This window comes from Tachysurus vachellii, chromosome 9 (genome assembly GCF_030014155.1).
Source record: "Tachysurus vachellii isolate PV-2020 chromosome 9, HZAU_Pvac_v1, whole genome shotgun sequence".
NCBI classification, from domain to species: Eukaryota; Metazoa; Chordata; class Actinopteri; order Siluriformes; family Bagridae; genus Tachysurus; species Tachysurus vachellii.
The window spans coordinates 7369566-7394264 of NC_083468.1; the positions used below are offsets into that span (position 1 = coordinate 7369566).

General features: G+C 39.2%; 1 protein-coding gene across 1 annotated transcript in view; it reads left to right on the forward strand.

The window, feature by feature from the left end:
• The first annotated feature begins 1545 nt into the window (after positions 1 to 1545).
• Positions 1546 to 24699, forward strand: part of LOC132851000 (segment polarity protein dishevelled homolog DVL-3) — a 44243-nt gene continuing 21089 nt past the window's right edge. The window contains exons 1-2 of the mRNA XM_060877533.1: positions 1546 to 2251; positions 24312 to 24381. Coding sequence (XP_060733516.1) covers positions 2091 to 2251; positions 24312 to 24381 — 231 coding nt within the window. The 5' untranslated portion in view covers positions 1546 to 2090. The remainder of the gene's footprint in view (positions 2252 to 24311; positions 24382 to 24699) is intronic.

Here is a 24699-nt window from a genome sequence, read left to right on the forward strand (position 1 = left end):
CCGGTATCTATTGTTCACCATTTACTATTACACACCCATCCGTTTGTCCGTTTTCTGTACTGTTTATCCTACACGTGGTCGTAGGAAGAGCAGGAGCATGAGGCCCATCAAAGGGCACAATCACTCACACACTTATACACACACTATAAACAGAACGCATGTACTTGTACTCAGGGAGAAAACCAGAGTACCCAGAGGAAGCCCTTGAAGAACAGGGAGAACCTGCACTCAACACACACCTTACAGAGGTGGGAATCAAACCTCTAACCCTGGAGGTGTGATCCAAAATGTGTGAACCATTAACCTGCTGTGCTCCCACTTTTTTATTATTATGTAGTAATAAATAAAAAATGGCAAATGTGAGTTATAGGGAAATAACAGTGACAGGGCGGGATAATGGCGTGACGTCCTTACTGAAAAAAAAGTGTTTTACTTCTGTTATACCACAGTTATATACCACAGGAATATTTCTGTTAGTTAAAGAATGACATGATGGGGACTAATTATACACTTACTGTAACATTTCAGTTCATCTGGTTATAACAGGCGGGGGCACGGTGGCTTAGTGGTTAGCACGTTTACCTAACACCTCCAGGGTCGGGGTTCGATTCCCGCCTCCACCTTGTGTGTGTGGAGTTTGCATGTTCTCCCCGTGCCTCGGGGGTTTCCTCCGGGTACTCCGGTTTCCTCCCCCGGTCCAAAGACATGCATGGTAGGTTGATTGGCATCTCTGGAAAATTGTCCGTAGTGTGTGATTCCGTGAGTGAATGAGAGTGTGTGTGTGCCCTGCGATGGGTTGGCACTCCGTCCAGGGTGTATCCTGCCTTGATGCCCGATGACACCTGAGATAGGCACAGGCTCCCCGTGACCCGAGGGAGTTCGGATAAGCGGTAGAAGATGAATGAATGAATGAATGAATTTGGTTCTCTCTAATGAACCAAACAAGCCAAGCCTGGTTTATTGAGAAAGCACTAAAACTGCAGACTCCTTCTATAAACAAAAATAAAGGTGTCACCTTATCAACGGTTATGTTTTTTTATTTGTTAATTATACAAATTTTTACAGGCTTATTATTTGTCTTAGATTATTAGGTGTACCTGTCAACCAAGCCCTTGTGAAACGGTTTTTATTCTAGAAATCATCATTCATTCAATTATACACTTTAACATGCACCTGTGATGTACCATGGAGATTTATTGTGGTCGGAAAATGAAAAAAAGACGACAAACCGACAGGAGGCGCAATGTCACTTCCAATGCACATCTGGTTAAGGTTGCCAGATTTAATAAAACCCTCAAGTTGTCAAAGTATCATCAGGCAACCCTAGAGTTGAGAAACGGTGATATTGATACTCAGCCAAATCTGGCAACCCTACGGTTGAACAGCGGTGATATTGATGCTCAGTCCAATCTGGCAACCCTACGGTTGAACAGCGGTGATATACATGCTCAGTCCAATCTGGCAACCCTACAGTTGAACAGCGGTGATATTGATGCTCAGTCCAATCTGGCAACCCTATGGTTGAACAGCGGTGATATACATGCTCAGTCCAATCTGGCAACCCTACAGTTGAACAGCGGTGATATTGATGCTCAGTCCAATCTGGACCAGTCTGATGTCGCTTCGTCTCTGGACAATACCTGTGCAAAAAGGCTAATAAACTACGAGATTATCTGTCATATTTGTTTAGATTATCCGTGCTATTATTAATGACACACGTAGTCTGTTATATAGTATAATAATCGCGGTACAAGTTTACAACCTAATACAAATCGTCTGGTTTATTTGCGGTTTATTGTTATATAGAAAGTCAGCGGAATTATCAATAAAACGCCTGACAATATCGGACAGAGAGGAATATTACACCAGGCTGTGATACCGTAAAGACTGTAGTATATTACGGGTGAAATCGGAGCGTCAAACCGCTTTATTATACTAAAAAACAGAGGAGTATAACAGCGCACAATCCCGGTGAAAAGAGCTCAGCGGTTCATCTCATCAGCCTTCACCGGCGTCCCGGCGCCCAGGAGCGGGTTCGGGAGGTACGCGAGTCCCGATGCTCCCGGCCTTCTCCACCCCAGCGGGCCGCAATGGGGGAGACGAAAATTATCTACCACCTGGACGACCAGGAGACTCCGTACCTGGTCAAAGTGTCCGTCCCGGCAGAAGAAGTCACTCTGGCACACTTTAAACAAGTCCTTAATAAACCTAACTATAAATTCTTCTTCAAATCAATGGACGATGATTTCGGGTAAGATTTAAATGGCTCATGATTCAGATTCAGTTTGTTTATGAGACACTGTTACAGTCATAATATCTGTGTTATCTGAAAAAATAACTAGGTTTTAAATCCTTTCCTAGTCCTTAGTCCATTCACACAGCCTGGGTTATTGTTAAAATGCTAGGGGTGAAAAGGTGAGAAATGTTTTGTACATGTTTACATTCTGTGGCTTTAAAATGAAGCATAAATCTGAACAGCTTTCAAACACTAAACACATGTATGTTTGTAATGGAGGACATTTGAGCTGTATATGGATGTTGGTATGAGGAGGGGACGGAGTGTGAGCTTTTCATTTACAAGTCTGAAGTGTTTTCTCTTTTCTTCTGGATTTTTTTTTCTTTCTGAGGCTCTGAGGAGGTCTGCAGGGTTTCTCAGGTCAACCAGACACACAGACGCTTCAGAGAAGAAAAAGATCCCTGTTGGTGAAAGAGTGAGGAAGGAGTCGGGGCTTGGTGCTCGCTCTGTAGGACAGGAAGGGAAATTGGCTAAAACTAATCCAGTGGGAAATGATCCTCAGTTTGGTTTTAATCTTATACATCTGGACGGATGGATGACGGAATCGTACGAATCGTGGACGACGCTCTGTCCGCTACCGTCTGTTTGTCTGCCTTTTCTTTTAGTCGGATTAGAAGAGTTTAGGTGATACGACTTGATTTATAATACGTTCAAGTAAGATTCGATTAGATTATTGATCTTATTAATCCCTGCTTGGGAAAATTAAGCCAGAGCCGGAAAAGCTAACGTAAGAAGTATACCTCAAATGTAAATGTACCAATGTGAAAGATTTCAGTCGTAGTTTATTCTCAATTCCTATTTCGGTACGTAGTCTGATCAAGTACGTATTCGCAGTGCTTCATTAATGTTAGAAGTAAAGATGAGGCCTATATTTGTCACAGATACATCATTATTATTTCACATATTCTAACAAGCTGGGATCAGAGTGCAGGGTGAGCGAGAGGAGAGAGTTAAGGGCCTTACTCAAGGGCCCAACTTGGAGATGCTGGGGATTAAAACCCTGACTTTATGATCGGTAACCCAGAGCTTTTACCATGTAGCCATCATTGACCAGACCATAACAACAACAAATGTTTTAAACTCCATGTTTTATATATTGTAATAATATAATAATGATATTATTATTATTATTATTATTATTATTATTATTATTATTATTATTATATAGTATTATATATACATATACATGACATTACCGTGTGCTTAAACATTTGAACAGTAGAATATAAATAAATTCAAATAGGTCCAGTAGTTGTTTACAATTTAAATAACCACTCTTTGCAAATGTTGTATGCAGAAATGCATCTAAGCACAACAGCTAAAGATGGTAGAATTATCACCTGGTCTTCTTCCAGTCTCCATCCTGTTCCTTGAGGTAGCCTTGAATTCCTGTTCCTGCTGACATGAGTCAAACCTGATGCGGTCTCGTGCATGAAATTTAAGCAAGTAATGCCTTCTGCTTTTCTGCTCACCATCATTGTAAAGAATAGTTATTCGAGTCACTGTAACTTTGTTAGCTCACACCAGCTTGGTCGTTCTCCTCTGACTGCTAGATTTCAACCAACAAGGTGTTTTTTTCAGATCGCACGATCGCTGCTCACTGGACGTTTTCTGTGTTTTTTGTGTTTTCGGTTAACTTACATCTTATCTTACATTAAATCGCATAATGACTGCACAAATCATTTATGATGTTAGCTTTTAGCCTTTCCAAAGACATATGTACGGGAATTTGAGGTAAAAAAACAAACAAACAAACAAAAAAACCTCAATCTTCTAAAAAAAAATTTATTAGCTTGTTAGGTTCTTGTTGGTACCTCTGGGACCTGCTGACAGCGATCGAATGTTACATGGTTAAGGAAATAAAGTAGCAAATACAGAGCCCAGTGCTGTGGAAGGGTAAATTGCTTTTGCTCCTGATAGCTACTATAAAGCTTTTCATCAGTGTTAGGCGGTGAATTTTGCCGTAGGGCATGTATTTTATTATGTGGAACTTATTACAGGCGCACTTGTACACACGCTCTCAGGAAAACGGTACTTAATAGCGTCATTCCTTGTTTAGTTATGTACCATAAATTATATTTGTAATGTTTTCATTTATAAAAGATAAGGAGAGCATCTCATTGGCAAAAAAAAAAAAAGTACAGTTTAGTACCCTTTTTTGCTGAGAGTGCATCTTTTCTTTCTATCTCAGATATACGGGAACGGCGAGACTCTTTTACGTGCGTCGGCCTTATTTTACAGCAGGCCACACACACACACACACACACACACACACACACACAGACAAATCCTAGCTATCCAAATCCTTCCAAGTCATTCACTCCAGCTCATATGATTAAGCAGAGCCAGACATGTCTGCTGTGTACATTCTGTCGTCCCAAGTCCGATTAGCTCATTTAGAAGATGTTCTGCATGGTAATGTTCTAGTTATCGCCTTATTCACTGTTATTATCGTAGTCACTTCCTAATATTGTTCATAACTTCTTCTGCATTTTGTTTGCCAATTGAATGGACAGAACATCATGTGCATGGTGGTAGCCACACGGCATGTGGTAGCCTAGTGGTTAAGGACTTGGGCTACCAATCGGAAGGTTGTGAGTTCGATCCCAGGTCCACTAAGATGCCACTGTTGGGCCCCTGAGCAAGGACCTTAACCCTCAATTGCTCAGTTGTATAAATATGAAATAATGTAAGTTGCTCTGGATATAAGGGTGTCTGCCAAATGCTGTAAATGTAACATCAGCTCGGTGTTATATTGATATTATATTGTTATATAGTGAATATCATTTTCCTATAACAGCACCTTTTGACATGGTTTATTCCTGGTACACTATCAGTGTAAAAGTGACAACGTTTTTACTTAATCATCAAAAAGGCGTCATGTATATTTTAACCATTAAAGTGTTCTGGAACATTCACAAAACAAGTCTACGTTATAGCAGTGAAAAAAAAAATAAAATAGTGAAAATTACAAAGCGCTGACATTCGAGAAATATTATAAACATCTCCTAACAGTCAGCTCCACGACATCAAACACATTTCATAATCCATTTATTATTATCTTTCGATTTTGTCTGGATTGTCTGTCACATGAGATCCTGCGACGAGTTGTCGATATAGAAACAACAACAATAAAGCGTTAATATAATCCTGCCAGCATTACCGTTAATTAACCCAATCCTCCTGACCAATCAGAGCGGAGAATTCAACACCGCTGTGGTCGGAGTTTAAAGAACTAAGAACGCAGAAACACTGATACTTATTTGTTTCGTTTTAGTCACCAAAATTAGCTGTAAATGAAGGTAGCTATTACATTCCTGTTGCTAATTCAGCTTCCTGTCCTGGAGCAAGTCATGCTTTATTTCTTCTAGTTGTTTTATGCTATTTTGCATCAAATCGTCCTTTCTTCCTACTCAGTAACGGTGTATCGGGTCAGATTTCAGTATGTTTGTGTTTCTGAGCTGTAAAAGTAGAGCGTGTTAAAAACATGACCGACAGGACGGATGGAAAAAAAAACAAGTAGTCCGGCATGGAATTTTTTGAAACACTCAGTATGTAAGATGCACTCGCTTTTTCTGTTATTTGTAATTAAAAGCATGATAAAAAAATATTAACCAGTGCTTTTGACCTTTTCTTTTATTGCTGAAATTAGATTGGAGTTTTCATTTTTACAGCATACAGGATATTTAACTTATATATGAAGTAAATCTTATTCATTTTTCAGCATAATGTATTAACTATCAAGGTTTTTTTCTGACTGTGTTAAATATTTACTATTTAATGATCTTATTTTAAGATCTAAAACGACCTGCAGTATAATTTACTTAAAAGATACACATTTTTAAATACATCTGAAAATAAAACAATGTTTATAGACCCTTTATAACCTCTGCTTATAAATCATATACATTTTAATTTTAAATTTGTTTTTGAATATTATTTTTGAAATAGATTTTAAAAAATAATCTATAATCTTTAAATAGATTTAAAAAAAATACATTAAATAAATAAATAAATATGTTACATACATACATACATACATACATATATATAGAATTTATTTATTTTTTTAGATAGAATTTTATAATTACAATTTTATAAAAACAAATCACCTAATTTTGAAGTTTTTTATTTAGGGAGAATTATTATTTATTATTTATTTTTGTTTGTTGAATTATTCTGTTCGACATTTACAGTGTTACAGTCTTACTGTCACCATTTCGAAGCATTTATTTTTTTTTGCTCATATAAAACGACAACAACAACGGGTAAATGTAGGCGTGATTTATTTAACTAATTCTGGAGAAAGTGTGATGCGGTCACATGCCTATTGACGTATTTCTGGTGCTCCTGTGAAGCAGTGCTGTAAGGATTGATATTTGAACAGATTTTATGAGCGCAGGATGTTATCAATGAAGAGTTATTTCATGGTTCTACAGTCCACTGTCCTGTTATGGACTCATTTCACATATCCAGTTCATTTTTCCCCCTTTTTTCCACATCAACATCTCACTTACCAGTAACACGTTCAGACGTACTTCTTATATTTATTAGAAGGGCTCAGGTTAGTCTTTGGCAGCCACCTGTTGTGACTTTGCTGAGCTTTTTCATTGCGTGCTAAGTCTAATAAAAGTTTGTTTGGAAAATGGCTGATCAGTGGTTCAGTTGAAAATTTTCCCTCAGTCTTGTTTTGGTGCAGCATCGAGGGGAACGTAGCTCTTAAAGCAATGTCACGGAGACTTACAGTGGTATAAAATTCAGCGTTGTCCTCTACAGTATATGAACAATTACGTTGGCAGACATTTTGGACACAGGGTGTGGTAGCCTAGTGGTTAAGGTGTTGGAGTTTGATTCCCACATCCACTAAGCTGCCACTGCTGGGCCCCTGAGCAAGGCCCTTAACCCTCAATTGCTCAGTTGTATAAAAATGAGATAAAATGTAAGTAGCTCAGGATAAGGGTGTCTGCTAAATGCTGGACACAACCGCCATTTTATTCTGAGTGCAGTTTATTGTCATTGTGTGCAGTTAATGAGGAGGCTATGTGGTTATTGTCCCTCTGAGCTTGAATTTTATCTTTGTAAGCAGTAACACATGACAGACCATGGTGTTATATTAAAGCTATTCATTCCAGCTGTGTGTGTGTGTGTGTGTGTGTGTGTGTGTGTGTGTGTGTGTGGAGTGTGGTTGGGGGGTTAGATAGTGCATGACGTGTAAGTAGAGTGCTACCACCCCAAAGCTTTTGGCCGAGCTATTCAGTTGCCGGCCAGCAAGGTAATTTGTTTGGGCCCTTCAAGTAGCCATGTGTTAAAAAGACATCTCTAGAATAAATTTAGTTCAGTCAGAAAACAGACCCCACAGTTATGAAGTGTGTTCTGTTCAACACGAGCCGCAGTTGCAGCACAGAGCAGGAGTCACTCGACTGTGAGAAACGACGACTGACAGGACGGTGACAGATGAGAACGTTTGTTAGTATCATTTCTTCTGTTCATTTCTTTCTTCAGGTTTTTTCACAAAAATTCTAAATGACTGTGATACGGCTTACTTGGGTGTCTTATGGTGCAAAAATACAACATATGAGCTACTATGTTGTTGTGTCATCACTCATAGTGCAAGCCAGATCTCTCCAGCCACTCATTTGGGAAGCATTTCATGAAAGGTGAGAAACTAATTAAAAAGCCCTGGCTCATGGAATATTTTTATTTATGCGACATGGAAGCTCTCTCTCTCTCTCTCTCTCTCTCTCTCTCTCTCTCTTCTCTCTCTCTTTTTTGCTATTTTACCAAAAAAAACAGCAATCATAAACTTTTTGGTCCCGGAAGACATTTCTGAAGTGCTTACAATTCCTTCCTGAAACGTTAAATAAAATGTCTCCACATCAGCGATCGTAGGTTTTACTTTGTTAAACATGGTTTTTAAAATCTGTTTATTGTAGAAATCTCGTACATAATGAGAGTATTTGACAGTGTCTTAAGGTGTTTGTTGAACATTAGACTGGATAGTTTAACATCGCTAACTATTTGATGCAATTATTTAAAAATTGAGATATACGGTCATATGCAAAAGTTTAGGAACCCCTGACAATTTCCACGATTTTCATTTATAAATATTTGGGTGTTTGGATCAGCAATTTTATTTTGATCTATCAAATAGCTGAAGGACACAGTAATATTTCAGTAGTGAAGTGAGGTTTATTGGATTAACAGAAAATATGCAATATGCATCAAAACCAAATTAGACAGGTGCATAAATTTGGGCACCCCAATAGAAAAATCACATCAATATTTAGTAGAGCCTCCTTTAGCAGAATTAACAGCCTTTAGACGCTTCCTATAGCCTGTAATGAGTGTCTGGATTCTGGATGAATGTATTTTGGACCATTCCTCCTTACAAAACATCTCCAGTTCAGTTAGGTTTGATGATTGCCGAGCATGGACAGCCTGCTTTATATCACCCCACAGATGTTCAATGATATTCAGGTCTGGGGACTGGGATGGTCATTCCAGAACATTGTACTTGTTCCTCTGCTTAAATGCCCGAGTAGATTTTGAGCAGTGTTTTGGGTCGTTGTCTTGTTGAAATATCCAACCCCGGCATAACTTCAACTTTGTGACTGATTCCTCAACATTATTCTCAAGAATCTGCTGATATTGAGTGGAATCCATGCAACCCTCAACTTTAACCAGATTCCCAGTCCTGACCCTGGCCACACAGACCCCACTGCATGATGGAACCTCCACCAATTTTTACTGTGTGCATGCAAGTGTTTTTCTTGGCATGCTGTGTTCTTTTGCTGCCATGTATAACGCCCCTTGTTATGACCAAATAACTCAATCTTTGTTTCATCACACTTATTCACTTATTTCAAAATGAAGCTGGCTTGCCCAAATGTGCGTTTGCAAGCGACTCCGTTTGTGGCGTGTGTGCAGAAAAAGCTTCTTTTCGCTCTCCCGTACAGCTTCACCTTCTGCAAAGTGTGCTGAATTGTTGAACGATGCACAGTGACACCATCTGCAGCAAGTTGATGTTGTAGGTCTTTGGAGGTGGTCTGTGGGCTGTTTTTGACCGTCCTCACCATCCTTTGCCTCTCCAATATTTTACGTAGCCTGTCACTTCTGGCCTTAACAAGAACTGTGCCTGGGGTCTTCCATTTCCTCACTATGTTCCTCACAGTGGACACTGACAGCTTATATCTTTGCGATAACTTTTTGTAGCCTTCCCCTGAACCATAATGTAGAATAAGCTTTGTTTTCAGGTCATTTGAGAGTTGTTTTGAGGCCTCCATGTTGCCACTCTTCAGAGGAGAGTCAAATAGAACAACATCTTGAAATTGGACGCTTTAAATACCTTTTCTCATGATTGGATGCTCCTGTCTATGAAGTTCAAGGCTTAATGAACTCACCAAACCAATTGTGTGTTCCAATTAATCAGTGCTAAGTAGTTACAGGTATTCAAATCAACAAAATGGCAAGGGTGCCCAAATATATGCACCTGTCTAATTTGGTTTTGATGCATATTGCACATTTTCTGTTAATCCAATAAACCTCACTTCACTACTGAAATATTACTGTGTCCTTCAGTTATTTGATAGATCAAAATGAAATTGCTGATCCAAACACCCAAATATTTATAAATGAAAATCATGGAAATTGTCAGGGGTTCCTAAACTTTTGCATATGACCGTATAAACATTTCGGGTGAAATAGACGTGTGTTACTTGTAAGCAACAAATATATCGCTCATGTATAGCAAATATATCTAGACTGAGTTACTACATCTGGGGTAAGAAGTCATTCCCAGTTTAGAGAATCTCAGACCTGGGAATGTCGGACCCTCAAGTGCTCAACTCTGATGCTTCAACTACATGAAGCTACATGCATGGATTCGAATCTGCAAGTCAATTTGCATGAAAGTGTTGGAGAAAGGAATGCATGTAAAATATAAAGGCGTTCAGTTGGCGCTTCTTTGTGAGATAGACCACAGACTCTGTATTACATTTAACAGTTATTTATTTAACACTAAATATAAAATTTAAATAACATATAATAATAAATAAGAAAGTGCAAAACAACATTCAAAATTTTGCAGACACGTGTTTTATCAACTGGCTTTATCACTCCAGACAGTGACGGACAATGTCTTTCACTCGTTTCGGCCGTGTGGCGCGCGTGCCCGCTCGCGGTTGTGAAGTGCGTCCGCGCTATTCAACCGAGATGCATTTGACGGCCTTTTGTGCAGCAGAATTTTTTTTTCTGTGCAACCTAGTTAAAGCGGTAGGGTTTCCCAGCTTAGGCAGGCCGCCCGAACTGCAAAGTGCTGCGGGAAACCCTGATCCTAAGTATTTATGCTAAAATAAATAAATTGATACTATTTCTAAAAAATTTGATCAAATAAAACAAAATCTCATAAAAATGATAAGTGATCCATGGAAACTTAATAGAGCTCCAAAGTCAACTAAAATGCCCGCAGCATGGAGCTGGCTTCATTAGAGACGGAGCTCTTTTTGACAGTTATTATGTAGTTGTGTAACCTTATAACAGTGAAGTGAAATAAGTGAAGTACAAGTGCAGATTTCTAATATTTACAGCATTTGGCATAATAATGATGCAGACTTTCCAAAAAAAAAGTGATCACATGACCAGAGAGCGCTCTGTACTTTTCAGCTGTATCGTTTGTGTAGATTGGTATTTCTGTTGTTCAGACAGTGCAGCTACATTCGATGTATTATTTACTGAATGCTAAGGCTTGGCTTTGCGCCACTGTTAAATCCATAATTTCTGGAAGTGTGCTGCACTCTTCATTACAATGTAATGCCCTAACTGCCTCATTTTTAAAAACAAATAAAGTATTTTGCTTCGTATATAAAATGCCGCAAATTTACTGCGGATTTTTGAGGCCTGATCCTTGTTACCTGAAGAGTTTTCCAACGATGTCATTTCTCAGCTGTACACAGAACGTAGAAGGGAATGCAAAAATAAATAAATAAATAAATAAAACTAAATAAATAAAAACCAATAAAAAAAATGAATAGTTTATTTAATAAAAAAAAAAAAAAGACATTTAAAGTATGTCTTAAATGTCTTTTAAAGACTTTCATTTACATTTCATCTGTCACCTCTACGCACCTTGGCACCGGTTGCTCTGTCGTTTTTGTCGACATGACTGACAGTAAGTGGGATGGAATGGGATGGAACGGTTGATAAATGAGACCCCCAGATATTAAAGATGTTCTACTTTGTAGAAACCTGCCAACTGTAATGACTTCACTTTGTAAATCGTAGCTGTCTTTATTTTTGTATGATATGTTCTACGTTCTCCTTTTTCTTGGATGGCTAGAAAGACAAGGAAAGATTTGTACTGTCTTATTCTTTCCTTTCTTTTTCTTTTCTTTTCCTTTTCCCAATCCCACACCAGACTGAAATCTCAGCGTCGCTTTGTTTGCTTATTGTTTAGGCATTACTCAACCCAAAGCTATTTTCCACCACCAATCTTCCAACCAAATATTTTCCAGTGAAAGCAGCAAAACTACCGATCCGTTTGAATCCCTTTGTTTTAGGATTACGCTCTTCACTCACCTGACAGAAAGAGGATTTTTAGCACTGCTAAGTAACTTAATAAGTTTACTAAGTCATGGCAAAAACATCCAGAAAAAAGAAAACGGTTATTTTTTTTCCACACAAATGTTTCTATCTTCACAGTACGTGTTGATGTCAAACCTATTTCTGCTCACTGTGATGCCCCAAGTGTTTGTTCATTAGCATCTAAAATCTTCAACCACTGAAATTCTGTCGGAGGTTATCAACAGAGGGGGAAACACACGTCTCACACTGAGTCCCGATTCGTTTTATATCAGACTTCTGTAGAAAATGTTAGATAAGTCCATTTCCTTTGCGTCAGTGGAACAGAAAGCCTTGTGTTCTGGCAAAAAGGGCATTGCTGTGCAAGCCTACAGACGTGGTGAAGAAGATGTAAGAAACGTTGACCTCAAACAGCAGAACGGAGTAAAAATATTTAGTGCACAAAGTCCAAGATTATTCTTAGCCTGATATCTAAAGAACGAGCTGTGGAACTTTTGTAGGATTTCACTCGAATTAACACTGAAACCAACAGATGTCAAGGTCACTGTAAGGTCACATGTCTGAAATAGTTTTTCTTCAAAATCTTCCTTTACGTATAAGTTAAGTACATTTTAAGGGAATTTCTGGAATGCTAATTAGCAACACGAAGGACTTGACTTAACTTGTTTCCGTCCACGCCGTTTCCACTGAGTTCTGATTATTCTGAATGTAACCAAACAGAGCAACCAGAAATACATGGCTACGTACATGGCTAAAGGTTTGTGGACATCTGTCCATCCTGCTCATATGTGGGCCTTCTCCAAACTGCCACAAAGATGAAAACACCCAAATGACCTATTACAGTCTACGCACTCGCACTACACACTATGTACAGTAGTGTCAAGTGAACGTTAGAAGGGTACAATTGTCTCAAATGGGGCACTAACATTTGTTTACCAAATGGAAGTATAAGCTAGCTTTAATGAAACATTAAATCACACAACATGGACTAATTGGAAAGACATTTTTTAAGCTTGTCCACCGGAGTGTTGTTGTTTGTTGAAGATATTTTATCACCCAGCGTAAGGGCCTGGTAGCTCCGCCCTCTTCCACTACATAAGCAAAGGTGCGACCCTTGAGTTCAACAAGTGTCCAAATTTCAACACTTTTTTTTCTTTTGTACAAAATAAATCTCATTTTATACAACTGAGCAATGAAGGGTTAGGGGCCTTGCTTATTAGCCTAGCAGGGGCAGCTCAGTGGACCTAGGATTCAAACTCACAACCTTTCAATTGGTACACCTTAACCACTAGTCTAACGCCTTAACCATTATTCTAACACCTTAACCACTAGGCTAACGCCTTAACCATTAGGCTAACGCCTTAACCACTAGGCTAGCGCCTTAGCCACTAGTCTAACACCTTAGCCACTAGTCTAACGCCTTAGCCACTAGTCTAACGCCTTAACCAGTAGGCTAACGCCTTAGCCACTAGTCTAACGCCTTAGCCACTAGTCTAACGCCTTAACCAGTAGGCTAACGCCTTAGCCACTAGTCTAACGCCTTAGCCACTAGTCTAACGCCTTAACCACTAGGCTAACATCTTAACCAGTAGGCTAACGTCTTAACCACTAGTCTAACGCCTTAACCACTAGGCTAACACCCACCTAACATCCCCCACAGCCCTGTAATTTCCCTTTACTAGAAAAAGAGGTACAAAGATGTTCCAGCATGACAATGGCATTCGACACAAAGTGAGACCAGTGAAGACACAGTTTTCCAAAGTCGGATTGCACATGTTCTGCAAAGAGCCCTGATCTCAACCCCACTGAACACCTCTGAGATGAAGTGGAACACTGACTGAACCCAATATCTAGCAAAAGTGCAGAATAGATGGGTGACTGGATGGGATGGAATGGGATGAACAACAAGCACATATGGGTATAATGGTAGGTGTACCACACACTTTTGGAAATAACCTTATGGGAAAACAATAACCAAACCAAACAGGCCAATGAAGTGCAGTTCTAAAATGAAAGCAATCCAGCATGGATAAAATGGACTAAAGATGTTTAATAAAAAGTACATCCTCTGCTAATGTTTTCAGAATTTTAAAGTAATTACAAACAGAATTACAACTTGTTTCAAAAACACTATATAAATGAGACCCCTGGTGTCTGAAGTCAAACACGGAGCTGCTGTCTACGAATTACAAGGAAGTTCAGCCTCCAGTTTACAAGGTGCTCAGAGAGATGCTGATTTTTAGCATATGAGTGAAGAGACGGAGATAAGAATGTAACATTCAACAAGAATGTTGAAACCGGTCACATTTTTTTTTTAGGTAGGAGGTTTATACCAGCTGGCTGCATCCTGCTCATGATGTGTGTGTGTACATGTGTGTGTGGGGGCTGTCGTTTTCCCTCAGGACTCTGACACAGCAGCTGCCTGGACTGTATGGTCGTTAACATCATGATTATCATCCAAAAACACACACACGGCATGGACAGAACGGCATGGACAGATGGAGGACCAGGCCCTGACTGGGCACCATATTGACCAGAGAAGCCTTTAACAGTAAAACATATTAAGTCCTTCCTCGGATCTTCAGGGTGTTTTCACACTTGGTCCGTACACTTGAAGCGGCTCACCAAAGGCGGGGCTCATCACCATCGGTTTGTTTTTACGAAAGAAAAATTCCTCCTGAATGAGGAACACTAATTTTTCAGATGAGATTTTTTTAGTTTACCTCGCCATCCTCAACACTTTTATAGAAGTGAGCCCCAGACCATTGTTTTCTAGTGACCACTCCCGAGTTCAGTCACACTGTGTATACAGGACCTCAGAGCCCAGTGCAATCCAGAGTTTGGTGTTGCCCATTGCATTAAATCTGATCAATCACCCCATATTCACATTAGTCTGAATTAAAGCTTTTCTGATGATGGAGTTTTAACTGTGCAACTGGGAAAGAGAGGAAAAAAAAACAAGCTTGTAATTGAGAAATCCAGAAATCATGTGTTTTGTTAGGTCATGGCGAGCCTGAGTCATAAATATTGACCTCACTGTAATTTTGCTGCCGGATTAGGAATGGAGAGCTGATCCGTTTGGCGTGTCTTCCATGTCTCTTTCCCACTCCCTGTCTCTCTCGCTCTCGCTCTCTCTCTCTCTCTCACACACATACACTCACACACATAAATACACCGTCCTATCAAAACAAACAAAATAATTATAAATAGAAATAGAAATCCTTTATAAATATAAAACAAAATAATTAAACTACATTTTCACCTCACACACACACACACACACACACACACACACAGAAAGACCTTTATACATGCAAGAAAATTGGATGAACAAACACTCTATTAATAACTGTTGTATTACTGTCTCTCTTTCTCTTAACTACTTGCTTGTTCTCTCTCTCTCTCTCTCTCTCTCTCTCTCTCTCTCTCTTCTTTTGGCTTTTGGCTTTATTGCTAACCTGTACTTGCTGGGCATTTAAATGGCTGGTCGCTCTTTTAAACTACATCTGGCAACATCACAACATGATCTTGCTAGAGGTTTGCATGGGATATATATATATATATATATATATATATATATATATATATATATATATATATATATATATAGATATATATATATATAGTTATATAGAGAGAGAGAGAGAGAGAGAGAGAGAGAGAGAGAGAGAGAGAGAGAGAGAGAGAGAGAGAGAGAGAGAGAGGTCAGTATGGCCCTGGCTTGTTTAAGCAGTCAAGGTTCTTTCCCGTTGCAGGCTATTTCTTCATCTCAGGCTGAATTACTGTTTCTTCATGAGACTGACCTACTTTCCCTGCTTTATTTTCCTGCCGTGTTCAGTGCCTGCTGGGGTTAGAAACTATGAGCCTGTGTGTATTTGGGAATATTTGCATTTGGTATTAGTGTGTATTTTGTTGCATATTTGCATTGTGTGTGTAAGCTCTGTGGAACATTAATCCAAAACTTGTCTCATCTATGTGTGTTTTGCGGTGTGTTTGACGGTGATAGCAGTTCCCTCGTTCTCTCTCTCTCTCCCTCTCTCTCTCTTTCACTCTCACACACACACACACACACACACACACACACACACACACACACCCTCTTGTCTCTTTCTCTTCCTCCGCTCCCTTTCCGTGGGGGTTCTGGGTTCCTATTTGTCTGCTCTTGTCTGTAGTAAATCTAATCATAGCAGCCTGTGAAGACAGAATTTCTCTTTATTAGTGGTCAATTCTGCCTACAAATCAATGGGCCTGTCCCCACACACACACACACACACACATACACACACACACATACACACACACTTATTTAGAAACTGAAAATATATGAATACAATGCATATGAATGCAAATTTACATTAGCAGGGTTGCCAAATTGAGTTTGCCAAATTTACACTGAATTAAGTTAAGTCTGAGTTTGCGGTTGGAAATGTACAGTCTGTACAGGTGCAGAGACTAAACGAAAAAAGAGAGATATATACCGTGTCTTTCTTCTTTTTGTGAGGTTGCTGGGGTGGAAACTTTGCAGAGACCTGGCAACCCTGCACATGAGTGAAAGCTTGGACCGAGAGCTAATGTTACAGTGTTAGTAATATTAGCTCTGTATAAATTTGTTTTATTGTAATACTTTGTTTGGGTAAATCCTACCAAATATCACATATCACACAACCATTAAACTAAGGAATAGAAATAAGAAGAATGTAATAAGAATAATGTGAACAAAATCTAGTATCATATCAAATCAAAAAGCATAGCATCAAATCCTGAGCATGAAAAGCCACATGACTCAGAATTATTGGAAGAAATGAAAAACAAAAAACTGAGCCCCAAACCAAAATCACTTGGCCGGCATTTTACTTTCTGTCCTTTGCTTTATTTTCATCATTTAGTGGTACTGGAATTTCTCTTTTGAATCCCAAATATATTCCAAATGTGCAATAGATGAAGCTCATGAACATGTGTTTTGAAATCGACCGAAACTGAACAAAGCCGTGCTTTAAAACTGGGATGATACTAGGGGAAAACTATAACTCCCTCCTTCTAACTAGAAAAAGAAAACAGCAACATTAACATAATCCAAGTTTGGTTTCCAGATCGACATTTCACATTTCTCATCATTTGGCAGATGCTAGCACTCTACAGCGTCTTACATTTTGATCTCATTTTATACACCTGAGCTTTACATTGAGGCAGTTGACAGGAAAAAGCCCATGAAAATTACGTGTTTATTATTTACCGACGAATTACTACAACGGCTTCGGCTCTCTTAGCAATTAGTTGCTAATCAGCAGCACAGCTGAATGATTAGCTAACCTGAGGTAAAAACTACAACCTCAGGTTCATATATTCAGCTCTCCAGCGACCCACAAATGTTAGCGACCCCTGTTCTTGGCTACGAGGTGTGTAAACTGAAGTAAGTGGTCCCGGTTTACTGTGTTGTGCGTGTCTGTTTATTTTCTCAGCAGTGTTGTAGTCCGTCTGTCTGAAGGTTTGACATGTTGTATGTTCTGAGATGCTTTTCAGCTCACTGTATTGTATCGTTGTATGATTTACAGGTGATAAGGTGTTTTGATCACTCAATAAAATCAAATTTCTTATGATCCGATGCTTTAGAATGTGGTACAGTATTTGGTAGCCTAGTAGATAAGGTGTTGGACGACGGAAGGTTGTGAGTTCGAATCCCATGACACTGCCGGGCCCTTGAACATGGCCCTTAACCTTCAATTGCTCAGCTTCTTATTATTATTTCTATTTGTTATTTGGCAGGATTTACCCAAACAAAGCATTAAAATGAAATACATTTATACAAAGCTAATCCAAAGTAACATTAGCTCTCGGTTCAGACTTTTCACTGGTGCGCAAAATGTCCACCCCAAAAACTTCACATAAAGAAGGTAGATACTGTGTATATCTCTTTCTTTTTCTTTTGTTCTCTGGACCTGTACAGACTTTATCATTGTATGATTAAGCCATACTGAACCATTCTCCTCTGATCCCTCGCTTCAACACTTCCACACAAATCTGGATGTATTGTTGTTGTTGTTATTGTTAGCATTGATTTGTTTAAATTTTAAAGATCGGTCGACAGGACGTCAAACTAGCCTTCATCGATCGTGTCATGATCAAAGATACCGAGATTATGTTTCTCTATCATTCTGATGATTGACACGACTATTAGGTCTGTTGTCAGACTTTTTTGGTATGCAGTTGGGTTCCTGTATAAAGAGCACGAACTGAAATTCGGTATCCATGGAATTCTTTAGAGAGGTATCACCTGACTCGAATCCTCGACAGCTTTATACACCGTGTCATGTCATGTGACATGATACAACAATCTGCAGCTACATTTGGTACACAAGAAATCTCACGTCGTTGCAGAGAAACCCATCGAGGCGCAGTCTGTACTCTCTACACTGCTGGGCTATTACTCTACTGACTTAATTGCATCCTCGAATGACCTTATAGCACAAAAATCCCCACGATTAGCTCTGGCTGTAGGAATCTATTTTATTGCCAGGTGTAAGCATTCCTACACATGTGAGGAGGTTCGTGCTGAGTCCAAGAAAATCTCCCTAGAGGAACACGCTGCAGGATTGCAGCTTTTTAGAAGCGCAGATTTTTATCAAAACATTTTTTAGCGAAGCGAATTTATTCCACGTAGTCACAGAGCTTTCTGGAAACGAGAATGGGGAGAAGTCGCAAGAGCTTAAGGATGAATACGAGGGCCAAAAGCAGCAGCGGAAATAAGAGAGAATTGGAAAAGGGCTTTAGAGGAGAGCAAGCTATAAAGATGTTATTTCCAAGCCTGGGCAGAATTAAATCCGCGCTGGAACGCTGTGAAATGGACAAGGTGGGCAACTCAGCTGAAATATCATACAACAATCGTCAAAGAACGTACGCGGTATATATTCGTTAGTAGAGCCGCATTAAAAACATCTATATTTTATATAACTATCAAATAACATTGTATGTAACATCTACAATTAAAAAATGGAGCTGCATGGTTTATAATTATTATACTTTTAGCCTTAAAACTATAGATTATAGATAGATAGATAGATAGATAGATAGATAGATAGATAGATAGAATTCATATTACTATATTGCTATATTGATTATATTACCATTTACATTTAGCCGATTATGCTTTTGATTATTGATTATTTGTTTTTTTTCCTAAGATCACAGTTTCAAAGGTGCCAATAAAGCGTCCCGTCTTCCCTTAATTATTTATTATTGTTTCTGGGTCTCAGAAAGGTCTTCGGCTCTCCGACAAAAGACACTAGTGGTACAAAATGAAGGAATAAACCCAACGGAGGCAATAATACAGGGGGCTAATAGAGGAAGATCATCTTCATTTGCATGGTTAATAGGAAGTTTTCCCAGTGGACCTCATTTCCTCAAATACACTTGAGGGGCTGGTTAATTAGGTGGCACTGAACGAGGTGAGATAACTATAACGCAGGAAAGCATTACATACACAACGTATGCTTCCGAGACCCAACGAGAACAAACATATCGGCCCTAATTATACACAGATGTTGTGTAATGGGATTTTTGTGTCCCTTAATCTTGAGTGTCACTTATAAGTATCTATTTCCTTGGGGGTTAAAAGTAATAAAATAAGATCCCATCATGGAACTGACATAATAATGATAGATAATGCTAGTATGTTCCTTTTAACCTCTGTAATTAGCGGCACACATTAGGAAAAGACGTGTACAGACGATCAGGCATAAAAAGAGGAGGAGGAGATGAGGGTGGGGGACATCTGGACATTTGGACAGTTAGGACAGCTGTCCACTAATAAAATACATTATATTTGGGCGATACATGTTAGAACTGCTGACAGAATTTAGTCCCTTCAGGATTTAACACATTTTTGGCATCAACAATGCTTGAATTTGTTGCAGCTTGTTTAAGATTTTTGTGCCTTTTTTTTTTTCTCAGAAAAAAAAAAATTGGTGAAACTGCAAGCGCAGGAGTCTTGTGTTAAACTCCTACCAGTAAAGACTCATGTAATGTGAATGGAAGAGGGCTTTGGCTCATTGCGTGTTTGTGATCACGTCACGACACATGAAGCCACGTCTTGACCCAAATCTGTGTGAAATTTGTGTAAATTTTAAAATATTGTGGAGTTTGTTTGAATTTTCTTTTATTGCGACATGGCATACATTCTGAAATATTGTGAAAACTGGGGCTAGGCTTTTGGTAGAAAACCCAATCACAATTACAGTCTCTGGGTTGTTGATCAGACGATCAGGGTTTCAAGCCCCAGCGCTGCAAGCTGCAGGGCTATTGGGCCCTTGAGTAAGGCCCTCAACCCTCTCTGCTCCAGTGGTGCTGTATCATGGCTGACCCTGTGCTGTAATGTAAACGTGACAAAATAAAGGCTTCTCTTCTATTATACTCTTTTGACACAGACCTTTCCTCAAAGCCTCTTAACAGCAGAGTGATAAATACTGATGTAAAAAAAAAAAATCATTTGCATTTTACAGATATTTTTGTAAGAAAGAATGATTTTTGTTTTATATATATATATATATATATATATATATATGTGTGTGTGTGTGTGTGTGTGTGTGTGTGTGTGTGTGTGTGTGTGTGTGTGTGTATATATATATATATATATATATATATATATATATATATATATATACAAGAAGTGTGTGTTTTAAGATGATCCTGTGTCAATATGGTGACACTGTAAAGCCGTTGTGTGTGTGTTTGAGTACGAGTTTGAGCGTGTGAGCCCAGGTATCTCTCTAGTCCAGAGAAAATGAAGTCGAAAGACAAGAGAACAGATGATTGATGGGTGGGTGAATAGATTTAATACAAGATCACTTTTATTGGCCTGCGAGCCTCACTTACAAGGAATTTGACTTGGCAGTTGCTCAGAATATAAAAAAAGGTTTAATGGCCGTGTAACCGGGTGGTGTAACCGTCAGAGGCTTTGCTCGAACTTCAGGATGTTGAGATGGAGTTTAATTTTAGATGATGCCTCAGCCTGGACCAGCAGTCTGGTCGTATAATTGCTCCTGTTGTCTGAGTGCGCTGTTTGTTAGGGCTTTTCTATTGATTGTTTAATATGAGAGACCTAAATATTTGGCTGGTAGTTGTCAAGAAAACTGGAGTGTCTTTAAGATGTTAACCAAAGAAATAATGAGTATATTAAATAATTATCATACTACGGTTCTGGAGAAACATTTCAAGCCATAGCGGACCGACTATAGAAACCCACTTGACTTGACCGCTTGACTAATTATAGACTCTTGACTCATCCTGTACTCGTCTTATATCCGTCTCAGAGCCAGGATTCACTCTACATGGTTTGTCTTACCGACTGTCCATTGCCGAGAAAGAAATGCTTGGATTTTGTTATTTATTTATTTATTTTTTCTTCCAAAAGAATGGTAGAATTGGGAGAATCCTGGTTCCAGTGTGTTCAGGAAGAAGAAAGCACATTGCCCTAGACTGTGATTAATAGCTGTCTAGTGCTGCATGAAGCAGCACAGCCTTATAAGATGTAATAGCCGTAATAGTAGGGTGTAAAATAGGGAGGTGAAAGATGTGAAGATATAAGAGAGGAAGCCAGGCTGTTAGGGCTGCATTATTATAGTCAACACTAATCTCTCAGCCAGACATTTAGGGTTTGGCCAGTGCTAGACGAGCTGCCGATGACCATGTACTTTCCTCTGCTTGTCCCAGTTTCAGCCTTCAGCCGGAGGAGTGGCTGCTTGAGCTGTGGACATCATGTTACTGTTGCCAGGACGTTTTTTTTACCCCCCAATTCTCTAATGTTCTGAGGAAAGCATTGTTGCGTATTCTATTCCGAGCCATTTATATAGGACACAGAGAACTATGTAAGAATTCAAGACTCGACCATTGAGATTTGTATATAACGAGAGGGTATTAAAGTGTAACGGGTTGTAAACATATGAATAAGATATTAATATAAAGTGCAGCAGAATGTAAACATATGGATTAATGTCATTTAAGAGTTACTGTGTGGTACATAGCAGTCATATGTCATGCGTCCAGCTCCGTGACACAAAATATAGGTAAAAGCCGAACGTGATGCTTTGAAGCGGTTTAAAAAAGGCATAATTGTAGAGTAGCGGTGCGGCGTACGGGTTCACCAGGAATAGCGCACATACCCTACTGACATGCTGACATACAATAAATCACCACACACTCACTTTAACACACTCGTGTTGTTGGCAGGTTTCTCAAACACACACTGTCTTGCTGATGTTTGGACCTAAACAGTCACTGGGTTCGAGTTTACTGAACAAATGAACAGTTGCACAAAAGGAAAAAGCATAAATTTATCACATAAAACATACACCCACGTTCTAATAGGTAAAAAGTTTAGTATAAATCAACACTGGGATTTGGTTGAAAGAAAACAACAAGCAGAACGAGCATTTGCTAGATAGCTAGACAGCAGGAAGCTGCCTGTAGGGAATGTTTAGCTAACTTTTTCATCTAACAGATGCTAATGATTTACAGCAACATGACATCCTCGATCTTCGCCTTGACCCCACTCCCAAAGAGAAGCTTGTAAACATCGATAAACTGTCTAGGAGAGTTTATATATATATACTTATATATATGTCCACTTATAAGTGGACACATGATGTATGATATATATATATATATGTGTGTGTGTGTGTGTGCGTGTGTGCGTGTGTGCGTGTGTGTGTGTGTGTGTGTGTATATATATACACACACACATATATATATATCAATTCAGAACAGACCACTGCTTAGCATCATCACGCCATGCCATACGGATCCAGAGTTATGCTATTTGAAGTTGCGTCCCGTCCCCAAATGACGTATTGCATGCTATAAACTCGGGTTCTAACAAAGACACGTCTGGTTGCTAGGCAACGCAGGTCTTTTAGCAACATCTTGTTTTGTTTACAAACAATGATAGGGGTCTGTAGACCTGAACCCCGATCCCACCACCCCTCCCCCACAGTGACGTACCGAGGCCTCAGGTAACGATGGGACAAAGTCCTCATTTTACACAATTAAAAAAAAAACTACAGGCAGATTATGATTTGATTTGATTTATGACATAATAACACCCCACACACACGCATACACACATGCACAACACTTTGCTTTTATGGCTTCTGCAGTGAAACAGGTGCGGCCCAAAGACAGAAAGAGATGCGGTACCATTCCATCCATCCATCCATCCATCACACACATGCTACTGTTTGTGTGTGTGTGAGAGCGTGGATGTGATTAAAGTTTTGATTTATAATGCATGAACAGTGCCATGATCGTTATACACACTTCCATTATTAATACATCATGTGCCTCGCCTCAGTTCGTGTCCTTGACAGTGGTTTCCAGGACAACACGGGTCATTCAAGGTCAACACCTTTTTAGGGAGCAGCTGGGAAGGGGGAATGGGGGAAGGGACGAACGGACGTGCGTGCATGTGTGTGTGTGAGTGTGTGTGTGTGTGTGTGTGTGTGAGTGTGTGTGGGTGTGATTGTTTAGTCCAACTTAAATTGGGTGTGTGTGTAAATTGAGCCGAGTGTAACTGCTTCATTTACTGTGCTGCAGTACAGTTAAACCTGTCACATAACACACAGAGTAATTAAAGAAAGGTTTTTATTTCTGATTCAGTCGGTGAAGTTGGTTTTTGGGTCAGATTCATTAACACAGTGCTGTGTTAATAATTAAAAGCCTGAGATCCTGAAATAACAACTGATTTAACTGATGAACCACACGCTTGTTTTTGTTGACTGTTTGTGATGAGAGTAAGATACAGTATGTGATTATGGTGTGTGTTTATAAAGGTACGTCAAAGTTATTAATCAATTCTCTTCTCTTCTGTTTCTCTTCTTTTCTCTTTGGCCTCTCTTCTCTTCTGTCTCTCTTCTCTTCTGTTTCTCTTCTCTTCTGTCTCTCTTCTCTTCTGTTTCTCTTCTCTTCTGTCTCTCTTCTCTTCTGTTTCTCTTCTCTTCTGTTTCTCTTCTCTTCTTTTTCTTTTCTCTTCTCTTCTTTTCTGTCTCTTCTCTTCTGTCTCTCTTCTCTTCTGTTTCTCTTCTCTTCTGTTTCCTTTATCTTCTGTTTCTTTTCTCTTCTCTTCTTTTCTGTCTCTCTTCTCTTGTGTCTCTCTTCTCTTCTATTCTCTTCTCTTCTGTCTCTCTTCCCTTTTGTCCTTCTCTTCTCTTCTCTTCTCTTCTCTTCTCTTCTCTTCTCTTCTCTTCTCTTCTGTCTTTCTTCTCATCTCTTCTCTTCTGTTTCTCTTTTTATCTGTTCTGTCATTTTCTTTTCTATTCTGTTTTGTTTTCTTTCTTCCTTTCTATTCTTTTCTGTCTTCTCTTCCGTTTCCATTTCTCTCTTCTCTTCTCTTCTCTTCTCTTCTCTTCTCTTCTCTTCTCTTCTCTTCTCTTCTCTTGACTTGGCATAACAGGGTTGTGAAGGAGGAGATATCAGACGATAACGCCAAGTTGCCATGTTTCAACGGCCGTGTAGTGTCATGGGTGAGTGAATGTTCTTCAGGTGATGCCCGAAAACACACACACGCGCACACACAAACTCTCTCCCCCCCCCCTCTCTCTGTACATCTATATCTTTTTTAGCGAACCCGTAACCTTTTTTGTCTGACTGACCAGAGCTTTCACTGGTGTGAGAGTGTGAGCATTACGTAATTGGATGCGGAATGCACACCATAAAACGATAACAACTGTAAAGGATTACACAAATTGTGCGTCTGGCTTTGAGAACACATTTTACCATCCAAAGTTAAATCCATAAAATCCTAATGTTTTTACACTCAAACCGTGGTTTAGCTGTTTATC